The sequence below is a fragment of the Triticum dicoccoides genome, chromosome 2A, assembly GCF_002162155.2.
Source record: "Triticum dicoccoides isolate Atlit2015 ecotype Zavitan chromosome 2A, WEW_v2.0, whole genome shotgun sequence".
Taxonomy (NCBI): domain Eukaryota; kingdom Viridiplantae; phylum Streptophyta; class Magnoliopsida; order Poales; family Poaceae; genus Triticum; species Triticum dicoccoides.
Window position 1 is genome coordinate 79507071 of NC_041382.1, and position 15919 is coordinate 79522989.

Genomic DNA, 15919 nt, shown 5'->3' on the forward strand with positions numbered 1-15919 from the left:
ATCGGCTGCTGATGCATCTTTGTTTATATTTCGGAAAGGGGGCATCCACATGTATTTCCTCATATATGTTGATGATATTATTGTGATCAGTTCGAGTGATGCAGCCATTGGTCGTTTACTCGATCAGCTTCGTCAAGATTTTGCCATTAAGGATCTTGGGAGATTGAGCTACTTTCTTGGTGTTGAAGTTCAGACTGTTGAAGGTGGTCTTGCTCTTTGCCAGCGCAAGTGTATACTTGATCTTCTTAAGAAGTCCAATATGGCAAACTCCAAGTCATGCCTTACACCAATGGCAACAACTGAGAAGCTATCCAAGAAGACTGGGACGCCCTTGTCTTCAACTGAGGCCACACGGTATCGTAGTGTGGTCGGTGCACTTCAGTACCTTACTCTGACAAGACCTGATATCTCATATAGCGTGAACAAGGTCTGCCAGTTCTTACAATCACCAACCGAAGCTCACTGGACAGCTGTAAAACGGATCCTACGATATCTTCAAGGAACGTTAACATATGGACTTCTGCTCCGAAGTTCTCCATCCATGATGCTCAGTGCTTTCTCTGACGCCGATTGGGCTGGGTGCCCAGATGACCGACGGTCCACTGGTGGTCATGCTGTTTTCCTTGGTGGTAATCTAGTTGCATGGAATTCTCGGAAGCAACCTACTGTTTCTCGCTCAAGTACAGAGGCCGAGTACAAATCCGTAGCAAATGCAACAGCAAAGCTCATGTGGATACAAGCATTACTGGGAGAACTTGGTATTCCACAGAGCAGACCGCCGTCCTTGTGGTGTGATAATATTGGCGCGACTTATCTCTCCATGAATCCAGTTTTTCATGCTCGCACGAAGCATATTGAGATTGATTATCATTTCGTGCGTGAAAGAGTGGCGAAAAAGGCTCTTGAAATTAGACATATCTCAACTCATGATCAACTCGAAGATGTACTAACCAAACCATTGATGACTCAACAGTTTGAAAGATTCAGAAGCGATCTCAATGTGCTTCCCGCGTTTCAATCGAGGGGGGATGTTAGAATAACTATGAGTTAGTGCTGCTCCTCACATGAGTTGTAACGTTGAGCAATTAGAGCTTAGTGCTAGAATATAGAAGGTCTAGAGTTCTCTCTTTATTATCCATGATCATGTGTTTGTAACTGCTACTGTAACTCAACCTGGGTGTTCTGTATATAAAGAGAAGACAGCCGGTGAGGTTCATCACGGCTTAACACAGCAATACTTCTGTTTACAATTTTCGTTCTTCTCATTTGTAACCAAGAGTCATTAGTTAGAGTGGATAGCAGGAGTAGTTCAGCAGCTAGGTTGCAATGTGAGTATCACATTTTTTTGGTATTTTCAAGTGTCACGTTACTAAAAAGAAAAACATGGTTCACGTCTGGTGGGCCAGCTCAATCGTGTTTAGACGCAGATCGGCCTGCTACGGCAACAATCCGGTTGACAACGCGCTCAAGGTTTAAAATTGACTTTGATCAGAGAGTTTGATGTGCTGATTTAAGGGATTGAAACTTCAGCGTTTGATTTAGCCTTCGTCTCTGAGTTCATGGTTTATTTTGGACGTTTTTCTCAAATCTCGATGAGCCTAAGACGCTCCCATATAAAAAAAACCAAAAATGCTAAACACACATGCTTATTACGGGGGATTATGGGCCCATCCTTCTAATTCTCTTCACCCCCGATTTCCAGATGGGTGGGACACCTCCCTCTCCCTTAATCCAATCAGCACCTAACAAGTCACAAACACTGCATAAAACCCCGTGTTATTTCGTGAATGTAGCATTGCTGAATAAAAAAGCAAATTGTATTAGGCGGGACAACACACATGCACTCGCGTATTAAGATCTAAGGGCATGTACAATGGTTGATAAGGCCATTCTATCTTAAAACTTACATGTAATTCAGATATGACAATAAGTACAAGCCTATAATGGGTTATCTCTTAGTCTTATCTTCAATAACTAGCTATTTCTAAAAATAGATCATCTCTTAAATAAAAGAAGGTATTTTTTTTTCTTATGATTTCTCTTTGCTCCACCTTAGGATTTATCCTATGTGACATCACGCACATGCACCCTAAATCACTCGGTGGAATCCATTATTTTTCCTGAATTTATTGCGCATGCTGTGGAAGATGGGTACCAGCTCAGTACGCTTGATGTTTATCCTCATCTTTATTACTGTCATGCCCATGCCATGCCTGTCACTCACTCCTCACCGGATCGGGCATGTGAATCAGTTTCCCCACGGTAAACCCGCCGTCGACGACGAGGTTGTGCCCGTTGACGTACCTGGCCTCCTCGGACGCCAGGTACACGGCCGCCCGCGCGATGTCCTCCACCTCCAGAACCGCCCCGCCCATCTCGTTCATGCCCGCCTCCACCATTCGCCTCAGCTCCTCCTCGCTCGCCTCCGGGAGCAGCTCCGCCAGCCCGCGCAGCCCGAACGGCGTCGCGACGCCATGCGGCGAGATGGCGTTCACGCGCACGCCGTGCCTCCCCAGCTCCCGGGCCAACGCCCGAACGGCGCCGATCACGGCGGCCTTGGAGATGCAGTACGCGGGGTTCACGCCGCCTAGTACCCCCGCCGTGCTCGCCGTGCAGATGATGCACCCGCTCCGGCGCGGCTCCATCACGCGCGCCGCGTGCTTGATCCCGGCGACGGCGGACTGGGCGTTGGCCGCCATGGTGCGGTCGAAGTCGGCGAGGTCGAGGGACGCGACGGAGTCCATGGTCATCCTCCCGGCGACCCCAGCGTGGTTGTGCAGGATGTCGAGTTTGCCGTGGCGCGCCACCGCGAGGTCGACGGCCGCGGCGATCTGCGCCTCGTCCGTGACGTCGCAGCGGGCGTAGGAGGCGTTGGGGCCGAGCTCGGTGGCCACGGCGTGGCCGAGGTCGTCCTGAATGTCAGTGAGGATGACCTTGGCGCCGTTCCTGACGAACTCCGCAGCGGTCGCCTTGCCCATGCCGCTGGCGGCGCCGGTGATGACGGCCACCTTCCCGGCCAGCCTGCATCGTTCTCCCCGCAGCAAACACACTTAATTAAGTGCGGCCTCTAGCTAGCCATTGGCGACGCCATGAGATAACCCAAACGAGAACCAAGAAGAGAAAACAAAGATTCCACGGCATGGCATGGCATGCACCTCTGGGAACTCGGGGCCGCGGAGAAGCGAGCGAGGCCGACGCTCATCTTACCCCTGCATTCCCAACCACATCAGTTCGGGAGGCACGAAAGCTCTGGTGTTCTTGCAAGAGGCAGAGATTCAGTATGCAGTTTATTTGCAAATACTAGTACCTCAGAAGAAGGCGGTGCGCCATTGCTCTAAACATCTCGAGTAGATTATTCTAGCTAGCTCTGCCGATTTGCTTCTGATGAGCTAGCGAGCTATAGCAGTGAGCCACTTGAATCAGTTCAGTACGGTTGTGAGCAGAGAAGTACTAATTGCTTCAAATTATGACGAGGAGAGGACTGGAGAGACGGTGGCAGACCACCAAAATTATGACGAATCTTCAGCGCATCTTATCTCAATGTTTCCCACTGGTGGGTATTGTACTATGTTTCTTTTAAGGCAATTTGTTGCCAAGGCTTAAACTTTCTAGCGATGGGAAAGCCAAGATTTGATCTATGATGGGAAAAAGTAGTGCAACTATCTATACCTAATAATCAGATAATCAAAATCTCGGTGCTGATTGGAAATCCAAAAGAAAAAAAAAACTCAACCAAAATGAAAAGAGAATATCAATAACCATGTAGGTCAGAAACACATGACATTTTTTTTTCAAATCACAACAAAATATATTTGAAAACATATTTCTTACAGTCCATGCAGCTACAAACCAAATCACACTAATTATAGTTTTTTCTTAGATCTATGATTTACATTATTTTGGTTACACACTCCCTTCACGACACCCTAATGTATACTCCCTCTGTAAAGAAATATATGATCATTCAGATCTCTAATCTGTAAAGAAATACTCCCTCTGTATCTTATATTTCTTTATAGAGGGAGTATAAGAGTGCTTAGATCAATAATAGTGATATAAACGCTTTTATATTTCTTTACAGAGGAAGTACCTAGTGTAGAAAAAACATACATTGAAGGAACAATCAATGCTTATAATTGGAGAAAGAAAAGCACGACAAAAAGAACATGCAAGTGCACCTGTCTATTAGAGTAATGCTAGACCTACTTAAAGTAACGTATGGTTTTTACGTGATAGAAAAACTGGAGATTTGGGATTCGATTGAATGGGGTGGGAGGATCCCACACCCATGAAAATCAGGAGGGCAAGAGAATTAATTAGCCAGGTTACCTAGGATTTAGTAGATGAATTACGTAGGTGTAGCATTTTTGTGTCTATTATGAAGCTGTCTGTCAATATATATATATATATATATATATCCGCCCTTTGGAAATGTATCCCGTAAGATCAGGAGTTGGATGAGTGATATCTGTTGAGGAAACGAACAAAAGGTTAGGCATGACAATACGATCTGCAGGGAAGCAAGACTACTAATCCATTGGGTAGAAATCAAACCTAGAATTTGTTGCCTGAGGAGCCCACATGACCCCCTTCTAATATTGCGACAGGGCAAATTCTTTAGAAGAAAAATTATTAGGTCTATATGTGTTGTATTTGAAATCGACCAATCTATTTTTTTGCTAAAACCTTTAGTATCTAGGATTTCAAAAAGGAATTCCCACTTCAAACAGTCATACTCTTTTTGGTAATCAAGTTTGATGATCACCGATGGTTCTTTCGCTTGATGGATGCTACGTACCACTTCGTGAGCCACCACAAGACTTTCTAGAAAATTTCTTTTTTACCGGATGTCCCCAAAGGGACCTTTCTAGAATATTTCTACCTCTAATGAAAGTGTTTTGCTACTGAGAAACCAGCTGTTGAGTAATCTTGCTATGCATACTTTATTTTCAAGGTGGCATTATAACTATCCATGTCAATTTTTACTTTCGAGGTGGAACCATAATGGTTATGCTAGGTATATTTGATCACAAGGATAAAATACTTTGAGGTGCAACAACATAATTAGATTTAGATAACAAACTAGGTGAAGGTGGTTTTGGCACGGTAACCACAAACTACTCATCGTTAAGAGACTATCATAGAGTTCTCGACAGGGGATAAATGAGTTGACAATGGAGTTGCTTTTGCTTGCTAAGCTACTGCACAAAAACGTAGTGAGAATTGTTGGTGGAAATGCTTGTTTTGAGGAGTAGGGGAACTTAATTGTTTGCGAGTAGCTCCCCAACAAGAGTCTAGACGACCACATCTATGCTATGTTTTTTGTTACTCTTGGTCATAGTACCATTGCAATCCATCTATGGTGTGTCGTGCAGGGGCGGAGCTATGTGTTAGCCTGAGAGGGCCATTGCCCCCCTCCCCCACCCCCACACATCTTTAAACCAAGTTGTGAACAAAAAGTTTATGGGAGGGCTTAGATGAAAATCTTCAAGCATCCTCCCACCACAAACACTCATATTCTATCTTTTCCCTCCCTAGAAGGTGTTGTGCATGCATTTTTAGAGACAAGTGTCCTATTTGACTGTTATGAAATGAAAAATCTCATACTTTGGGTTAGCAAGGGTTTTTGGAGGCAACAGATCACACGAGGTGAGACACGAAGTGAAAAGCATGTCAGGCGATGGAGACGAGGATGGGCCTGCCGAAGGTCACGCGGAACTCGGGCCACGGGACGATGCCCACCGTGGAGGTGGCGGTGTCGAAGGCGGGGATGGCGGGGCTGACCTGGCGGGGGTTCATGGCCACGATCGTGGTGCCGTGGGCGACGAAGGCGTGGGAAAGGCCGTGCATGACGTGGAATCTGACTAACAGGCCAAGTCGGATACTAGCAGCTGGCAAGAGGAAGGAATTGGAGGACACGTTGTGCACTCTGATTCCCGGCCCTCATGTTTCTGTTTCTGTTAGATGAAGAATTATATGTGCGGCCGTGATTGGTACGTTGATTGAAATTAAGAAAAATAGTTCTTTTAAACGAGGCAAAAGATTTGTCATTTTTATTGATTAAGAGAGAAGTCAAGGCCCATGGCCGAATTACAACAATCACTCTCGTGGCATTATGTTACTCAAGTGCCTCGCCTCTGCCATGCTCCAAAGCGACGTCTCCTATTTAATCCTAGCAACGATGACTTCAACTGGGACAGCGGTATTACGAAAGATCCGCGCATTCCTCTTATTCCACAACTCCGAAGAGATAAGAAGCATCAAGGAAGCAAGTGGTCTTCGTGACTGTGTCTTCTTGGTAGCATTGTGGCTCCACCACTCTTTAATGGAAGTCGCATCACTCCAATCACTGGGATGCATGTCATGGAGACCCAGCCAATCTTTGATCATGCGCCAAACTCTCATAGTGTATCTGCATTGGAATAGAAGGTGGGCCGCTGACTCTTGAACCTGCTTACATAGGGGACAAAGGTTACATTTTGGTCACCCACGACGTTGAAGCCTATCAGTTGTCCAGATCCTATTATTGCCAACCAAGCGAAGGATTTGCATTTAGGAGGCACCCAAATCTTCCAAACGGTCGATATCATCTCAGTGTCAGTATGGCCAAAGAACTACGCCTTGTAGGCCGACGTCGTCGAGTAGTGTCCATCAATGGTGAACTTCCAGGTGATAGTGCCAGGCGTGTCGATGTCGAGGTGGATATGGGAGACCTTCTCCCAAAGGGTGACAAACTCATAGAGGTGTTCAACAGTGATGCTACGAAGGATGTCCACCTGGGAAGTCCAGAAATTGTCGTGCAGAGCCATTCGAACCGAGCAATTCTTCTTCTTCGACAATTCATATATTTTAGGGGCCATGTATGTGGGCCTAATCCCACCATCTAGCCAAGGAGACTCTCAAAACTTGGTGCGCAAGCCATTGCCAACTTCGACCTTGGTAGCTGCTGCAAAAATATTTCGATCATTGTCATCACAAGGGGTTCCCAAGCCAACCCATGGCTTGTCCGAGTGGAGCCACTCGGCCCATGGCCATTGGAGACGAAGGGCGATGGCAAACTTGTCAAGATTTAGGAAAAATAGTTAGAAGCTTGTGCATTGCTATGGATGCAAGAGAAACATACAGATGAAGGCAAGTGAAGGAAATATGCCCTAGAGGCAATAATAAAGTTATTTCCTTATATCATGATAAATGTTTATTATTCATGCTAGAATTATATTAACCGGAAACTTAGTACATGCGTGAATACATAGACAAACTAAGTGTCACTAATATGCCTCTACTTGACTAGCTCGTTAACCAAAGATGGTTAAGTTTCCTAGCCATGGACAAGAGTTGTCATTTGATGAACGTGATCACATCATTAGAGAATGATGTGATTGACTTGACACATCCGTTAGCTTAACACAATGATCGTTTAGTTTGTTGCTATTGCTTTCTTCATAACTTATACATGTTCTTATGACTATGAGATTATGCAACTCCCAGATACCGGAGGAACACTTTTTGTGCTACCAAACATCACAACGTAACTGGGTGATTATAAAGGTGCTCTACAGGTGTCTCCGATGGTACTTGTTGAGTTGGCATAGATCGAGATTAGGATTTGTTACTCCGATTGTCGGAGAGGTATCTCTGGGTCCTCTCGGTAATGCACATCACTATAAGCCTTGCAAGCAATGTGACTAATGATTTAGTTGCGGGATGATGCATTACGAAACGAGTAAAGAGACTTTCCGGTAACGAGATTGAACTAGGTATTGAGATACCGACGATCGAATCTCGGGCAAGTAACATACCGATGACAAAGGGAACATCGTATGTTGTTATGTGGTTTGACCGATAAAAATCTTCGTAGAATATGTAGGAACCAATATGAGCATCTAGGTTCCGCTATTGGTTATTGATCGGAGATGAGTCTCGGCCATGTCTACATAGTTCTCGAACCCATAGGGTCCGCACGCTTAATGTTCTGTGACGATTTGTATTATGAGTTATGTAATTTGATGATCGAAGTTTGTTCGGAGTCCCGTATGAGATCGGGGACATGACAAGGAGTCTCAAAATGGTCGAGACGTAAAGATCGATATGTTGGAAGGTTATATTCGGACATCGGAAAGGTTCCGAGTGATTCTGGTATTTTTCGGAGTATCGAGAGTTACGAGAATTCGTATTGGGCCTTAATGGGCCATACTGGAAAGGAAAGAAAGGCCTCAAGGGTGGCCGCGCCCCTTCCCCATGGACTGCTCCGAAGTGGACTAGGGAAAGGGGGCGCCCCCTTCCTTCCTTCTCCTTCTCCCTTCCCTTTTTCCTATTCCATGTGAGAGGTGGAATCCTACTAGGACAAGGGAGTCCTAGTAGAACTCCACACTTTGGGCGTGCCCTATGAGGGCCCGCCTCCTCCTCCGTCCATCCTTTATATACGTGGCCAGGGGACACCCCATAGACACACAAGTTGATCATTGATCTCTTAGCCATGTGCGGTGCCCCCTCCATCATAATCCACCTCGGTCATATCGTAGCGGTGCTTAGACGAAGCCCTGTTCCGGTAGCATCATCATCACCGTCATCACGCCGTCGTGCTGACGAAACTCTCCCTCGACACTCTGCTGGATCGTGAGTTCGTGAGACGTCACCGAGCCGAACGTGTGCAGATCGCGGAGGTGTCGTACCTTCGGTGTTAGGATCGGTCGATCGTGAAGACGTATGACTACATCTACCGCGTTGTCATAACGCTTCCGCTTACGGTCTACGAGGGTACGTGGACAACACTCTTCCCTCTCGTTGCTGTGCATCACCATGATCTTGCATGTGCGTAGGATTTTTTTTGAAATTACCGCGTTCCCCAACAGCAAGAGCATAAGTTGCGGTCATCTTTTATCTTCTCCACCGAGATGCAGTCCTTCATCTTTTCTATATACATAGCTAATGTACTCGTACATACATATCAAAATTATAGAAACAACATATTGGTCTCTAGGGTCCGCATTTCCAAAAATCTGTAATACATATACCATGATAAGAATAGTGGTCGTGACTCCGTGAGCACCACATTCATGCACAAGAGCAACGCCTGGTCGTGCATAGACGCGAACACGTACGCACCACCTGTTCGGACCGCAGCGGCGGCTCGCCCTCGAACAGGTAAGCCATTGTCAAGACATGCAGAGCATCACCGCCAGTGCTGGCGAAGAGACGAAATACACGAAGACATGGAGGCGGCCCCTCTGCTTCAACTTGGCAACATGCATGATTGATCGACACCAAGGTATGGCGACCGGCCACGTGCTGTGGAGAATGGAGATGGCACATGGAGGTGGCAGCCACGCAAGGTTCCTTATACAGTTTCTTTGTAAAAAGAAATCTCATTTTTAGGACGCCGATAACTGTCATATGAATGGCACAATGTACATCCAATCACAAGACTCGTCGGGTCGTATCTAGGGAACAGCCCACACCATCATGTGTGAGAGAATATTAAAACTGCCTACACGTTTGAGTGCAGCTACGACGGCCCACACGACCCTGTGTGACAACTATTCATATGGCTTTATCTTCTCTAGATCTACTGCGGATTTGTTATTCTTTTACCTATACATATACATGAATGTGATGTCCCTCATAAAGAGGAAGCTGAGTTAAAGGAAAATCTAGATTTACTTCGACGTGGTTTAAGAGAAAGCATGTTGCCAATTGTGATATTTTGAAACTTTGAGAAAATATTCAAGAGAAGCATTGTTTTCGGGACGCTAATTAGATAGTAGATGAGCTAGCTAAGCATTCTCTTACTGCTAGATCTTCAGGTTCTTGGGATGATGTAATACTTGACTATGTTTCTCATTTACTTGTAAATGACAACGATCATCATATGAGAAATAAAGTCTATTTGCTGAGCTCACGGCTGATGTGCATCATGCATTACACTGTTGGGATAGGGAGGTTCTTAAGGGACCACGTACTAGACTCAGGGAGTTACAGAAGAAGTTAAACGAGGTTCTCTTGGATCCCTTAACAGATGATGCGGTGGTTAGACAACATGAACTACACTTGGAGGAGGAGCTTTACTGGATGCAACGGGGCTGAGCGGACTGGCTCACTCACGGGGATCGAAACTCTGAATTTTTTCACAGAGCAGCAAATGGACGGTGCAAGAAAAAATTCATTAAGCGCTTACAGGAAGATAATGGCTCATGGATCGAGGACCAGGAGGCAATTAGAACACATGCTGCAACGTACTTCTCTAACTTATTCACAGGGGGTGTGCTTGCTCCAGACATGAATGTTGTTGAGAAGGTGAAGCCGAGAGTGACTAACGCAATGAATGACGAGCTGAATAAGCCCTATATAAGAGAGGAAGTTAAAAAAGCTTTATTTAATATCGGTGATTTAAAAGCTCCTGGTCTGGATGGGTTACATGCTGTGTTTTACAAACGATTTTGGCATATCATTGGTGAGGATTTGGTTGATGAAGTACTGATGGCTGTTAATTCTAGGAAGATTCCAGAAGGGTGGAATGATACCACTGTCGTGCTCATACCAAAGGTTGATGATCCATCAGTCATAACTCAGTTTCGGCCAATCAGTTTATGCAATGTGGTGTATAAGGTGATCTCAAAATTACTAGCTAATCGTCTATAAACATATTTTGTGCGAGATTATATCTCCCAATCAAAGTGCGTTCGTTCCGGGACGTCTTATCACGGATAATTTTTTGGTAGCTTTTGAGTCATATCATGCAATCAAAAAGAAGACTACGGGCAAATATGGGACATGTGCGGTTAAACTTGACATGCACAAGGCATATGACATGGTCGAGTGGACTTTTTTGGAGACCATACTGTTGCGTCTAGGGTTCACACCAAACTGGGTGGCAATGATCATGGAATGTGTACGTACAATGAAATATCAGGTACGAGTAAACAATGTGTTAACTGATTTTTGTGTCCCTTCTAGGGGACTCCGACAGGGAGACCCTTTATCACCATACTTGTTTTTGCTCTGTGCTGAGGGCCTGACAAGCTTGATCACATATGAGGAGGAGGCTGGTAATATTATGGGAGTGAAGGTGTGTCGTGATGCTCCTTCGGTATCTCATCTTTTATTTGCGGATGACTCTCTTATCCTTATGCGAGCAGACGCCACTAATGCTATCAGCCTCCGGTGGGCACTTGATGATTATTGTGCAGCTTCTGGACAAATGGTGAGCGAGGCCAAGTCCAGTATTTTCTTTAGTCCTTGCACCCCTGTTGATACTAGAGTGGAGGTTTGCACTGCACTAAATACCATGGTGGAAGCCATCACGGATAAATATTTGGGATTGCCTCCAATTGTAGGTGTGGACAGAACAGATTGTTTTCAACACCTCATTGACGGAGTTTTGAGTAGAATAAGAGGTTGGAAGGATAAATTGTTATCCTATGGAGGTAGGGAAGTGCTACTTAAGGCTGTCATACAAGCTATTCCTTCTTACGCTATGTTAGTTTTTAAACTACCCAAACAGGTTTGCAATAGTATCACCACAGCTATGTCTAAATATTGGTGGGGAGATGATGATCTGCAAAAACACATGCACTGGTTTGCTTGGTGGAAAATGTGTGTCCCAAAGGAAAAGGGTGCAATGGGTTTTAGAGACTTGCATTGTTTTAATTTGGCTCTTCTCGCAAAGCAGTGTTGGAGGTTGTTATGTGAACCAAATTCTTTATGTGCTAGAGTTTTGAGAGCCAAATATTTTTCTGATGGAGACCTTAACTGCGGCCTTAAGAAGGGTAGTTCTTATACATGGCAGAGTCTATGGAGTGGAATTCAGTCTTTTAAACGAGGGCATATTTGGAGAGTTGGAGATGGGTCACAAATTAACATCTGGGAAGACCCTTGGATACCAAGTAGTCCTACTCGAAAGGTAATGACGCCAAGAGGTAACATTGTGATCACAAAATTTTATGAACTCATTGATACGGAAAATAGAGTGTGGGATGAACAGTTGATATCGGAGTTGTTTTGGCCTATTGATGTGCAACGCATATTAAACATCCCACTGGCTTTGGGGATGATGGATGATTTTGTGTCATGGCACCATAATAGAAGTGGAATATTTTCGGTTAGATCGACATACCATGAAGAGTGGGAGCATCAACACGGACGAAAGTTGAGGATGACTAACTCTATACAAGCCTCAAGTACTAGTCCAGATTGGCGTACCATTTTGAAATTGTGTGTGCCGACAAAAATCAAAATTCATGTATGGAAAACTTTGCTTGGCGCCATCCCTTGTAATGGAGTCCTTGCTAACAGGCATATGATCACAATCTCTCAATGTCCTCTCTGCACTTCGGATTGTGAGAGTATTAGACATGTCATGTTCTTGTGCCCTAGAGTTCAAGAAATCTGGAGGATATTGGGACTGCAAGATGTGGTTCAGGAGGTGTGTGTGCGCTGGAGAGGGATGGCGGATCGGTGCTGGCTGACCTTTTTTCTATCAACGAACAATACCATGGCTCATATGACTGATGTTCAACGCAATGACCTTGTGGCCACTACAGTGTGGTACGTTTGGTGGGAAAGACGCTGCTACACTCATGGTGAATATGTGTATGAACCAAGCAGGTCAGCGCAAGCAATTTTAGCTCTTGCTAAGAATTTTCCAAGGCAAAGTCGAAGCAAGCGAAACTGAGAAGATATGGATGGAGTAAGCCACCAGAGGGAGTTCTCAAACTTAACGTCGATGCCACTTTTGATCCTGATAGGGGAACAGGGGGCACGGGTGCAATCTTACAAGACGAAGCTGGTTTCTTCGTCACAGCTTCATGCAGTAATATCCTTTTTGTGGAAGACGCGGCGACAGCAGAAGCTAGAGGTATGCGAGATGGGCTCTTACTCGCAAATGAAGTTGTGTGCAATAAAATTTGCGTCGAGTCCAATTGCATGGAGGTCGTCGAAGTCATGCAAGGGGGTGGTAATTCGCTAGGCCCGGCAGCCGCAATTTATGAAGAATGTTCTTTTCTTGCTAGAAATTTTATTTCTATTATGTTTTCCCACTGCCATAGGGAGGCCAATGCGGCGGCAAATTTATCGGCTACAAACTCGGAGTTCTCTCATACAATTGTTTGGAAATCGGAGCCTCCGGGGTTTCTAGTAGATGTATTAACAAACGATGTATCACATTTTGCGCATGAAATATAAATCGTCATGACGGCTTTCCTTAAAAAAAAGTCTATTTGCTGTTAAAAAAAGGTATAGCGACGGGCATGTGCTGTGGTGGACGGCGAGATGGCAGCAACCCAAGGTTCCCTTATATAAGATAAGATAAGATAATATACAAAAGGGAATCTTATCTTCTATATAAATATGTGCTATTTTGTGGGTGCTCCTGGACTAGTTTTTTTTCTACGGGAGGACTAGTTTGTTTTTTATGGAGAGAAACGCTTAGTAATAATATTAGAAAAATGCAAGTACATACTTTTAGTTATATAAATAATTAGTTGCATTCTTTTGGAGTCTCCAGGTTGGTTAGATTTTTCATTGAGAGAAATCCAACATTCTTATTAACCATGGTAATTATAACGTTGTATATTAACAAAAAAACTTGTAAATGCTTTTACATATAAATCTCATGGTACATGGTCTTATTTCTTATACAAATCGTAAAAATGAGAAATAAATTGTTACATGTGGACAGGCCACAATTTTACTAGAAGAAAACATGGTAAAAAAGTATAGAGGAAATGCTAAAAAAAACTCCTATGGGAATGTATCTCGTAACCCACCCTTGTAATACTACTGGTGCACCGGATGGCGTAGCAACTTTTAAAATGTTGGAAAAAATCTGAAAAAATATCTAAAATATTGACACAACATTAATGTATGTTGTCACAAAATTTCTTATCACAATTCCATCTACTCTTCTTATTTTTTATATATTTGGTTAAACTTTATAAAGTTTGATTTAAAACAAAATGCTAATATGTCAAAAATAAAATGAAAGGGACATAATACACATAAAATGGAAGGGACATAAAATGAAAGGCACATAAAATAAAGGGTTGGAGCCGTCCATCATGCATGGGCGTGGGCGTGGGCGTGGACGTAGATAAACACGTCCAGGTCGAGGACGGCGTTCTTGCGTAGCTGCCAGCTCGCCGTCCTCCAGAGCACGTACCCCGTCGCCATCCTGAACCTCCCTGTGCCGCCCACCACCGACAGCTCCCGCAGTGGCTCGACGATGTTGTCGCGGCCGACGACGGCGAAGGTGCTCCCGGAGTAGGGCCCCGCCGTGAGCACCACATTCATGCAGAAGAGCAGCGCCGGGTCGTGCATGGACGCGAACACGTAGGTCCCCTGCGCACGCCCCACGGGCCTCGACGCCGGGTCCGGCCCATCCGTGAGCGCGTCGTCGATCACCACCACCTGCCCGAACCGCAGCGGCGGGTCGCCCCCGAACAGCGATGGCCCCGTGCCGTTCACGACCTCGACCGCCGTGGCGCCCGGGCCGGTGAGCACGTCGTGCATGAACAGGCGCATGCGGGCGGGCCGGGCGGATGCCCCGGCAAGCCATTGCCAGGACGCGGAGAGCAGCACCGCGAGCGCTGCCGAAGAGGCGAAGTACAGGAAGACGAAGAGGGTGCTCCTCTGCTTCGACTTTGCAACAGGCATGATTGGGGATGAATTGTTGAGGTGTGCTACACGTTTGTTGACGTATAAATAGCACGCGCAGATGGTTGGTCAGACACTATGCTCTGTTCGGGTTGATCACAGACCTGCTCCGCCAGCTACACGCGCTGTACGGCTGTGTTTGATTTGACCATAAACCTGCTCCACCAGTAATTTGACGAATGTGCTTTTGCGCATCACACATGTGCCTCTTCAAAGCCTCTCTAACAGGAAATTTTGGCACTTCTGATCATTACTTTGCGCTAGCAACGCATCCATGCTCTCATACACGTCCGTGCCCACTCCCGTGTGCTTGCTACTACATATGCCGCGGGTTCCAGTTTGTGCCTCCAACTCGCTTCCGCCTAGGGATGTCAATTGATAGGGTATGGGCGTGAGTACAATCCTCTTCTACCCAAACTCATATTCATAAGAACTTTTTATACACACGCACTTCAATATCCACCAGCAAACATGCCCGTGCGTTGTAACGGAAGAAAATAAATTATCCCTCAAACACACTGGACGGCATTAGCAAAAGTCTTTTTTTTTAAACGGAGGTAAAATTTTTGCCTCATCCATTAAATAAGGGGGAATAGAGTTTGTTACAAGTCACCCAATTACACGACATGCGGACTACTCACACAAAATTAAAGCCCCTAGCTTTTTTGCACCGGTGACGATCCAAAGGTTGGCCTCTGTAGAGATGGAGGAGAGCAAGATTGTCGGTGAGACGCTCTTATGTTTAAAAACTCTTGCGTTACGCTCGTTCCATATTGTCCATGACATGAGCATGGTGAGGGATGCCTTGGCATGTCTGTTTGGCGTGCCGTCGGTGCAAGTACTCATCCACCAATCTTTAACCGAACTAAAGGAGGGCCAAGCGGAAGTGTCTAGCCCGAGTATGTAGTATTTCTCAATGACCAATGACCAAAGCCTTCGAGAGTAGCCCGAGTATGTAGTATTTCTCTTGGAATTTTTCATGATGCTATGCCAAGCAACATGATAAGTGGTGTTGTACAAATATTTTTACATGATGCTACCTAGTTGCTGATATATGTTTACGCCTTTGTTGTCGTTTCTCCTTAGTGATGCCAACAAATATTTTGTTATAATGAAAATAGTAACTATATTTTAGTATTCAATGATAACATGTGCATAAGAGCATTATTTTTGTCTCATTGATTTATGTGTTTGCAACTGTAATCCAAATCAAGACTTAATTTAGTTGCAAACATATTAGACAGCTCCACTGAAAACAATTAATCTGTAA

General features: G+C 45.0%; 2 protein-coding genes across 2 annotated transcripts; both read right to left on the minus strand.

Moving 5' to 3' along the window:
• Positions 1–1830: 1830 nt before the first annotated feature.
• On the minus strand, positions 1831–3512 carry LOC119359019 (momilactone A synthase-like). Its single transcript, XM_037625376.1, has 3 exons — positions 3308–3512; positions 3156–3209; positions 1831–3021 (listed from the first exon to the last, which is right to left on the minus strand). The coding sequence occupies exons 1-3, from the start codon at positions 3340–3342 to the stop codon at positions 2217–2219; spliced, it is 894 nt and encodes a 297-aa protein (XP_037481273.1). The 5' UTR covers positions 3343–3512; the 3' UTR covers positions 1831–2216.
• Positions 3513–13968: 10456 nt separating this feature from the next.
• LOC119357652 (dirigent protein 1-like) lies at positions 13969–14649 on the minus strand. The gene has a single exon (XM_037624525.1). It carries the CDS (start codon positions 14647–14649, stop codon positions 14053–14055), a length of 597 nt encoding a protein of 198 aa, XP_037480422.1. The 3' UTR covers positions 13969–14052.
• Between the last annotated feature and the right edge of the window lie 1270 nt (positions 14650–15919).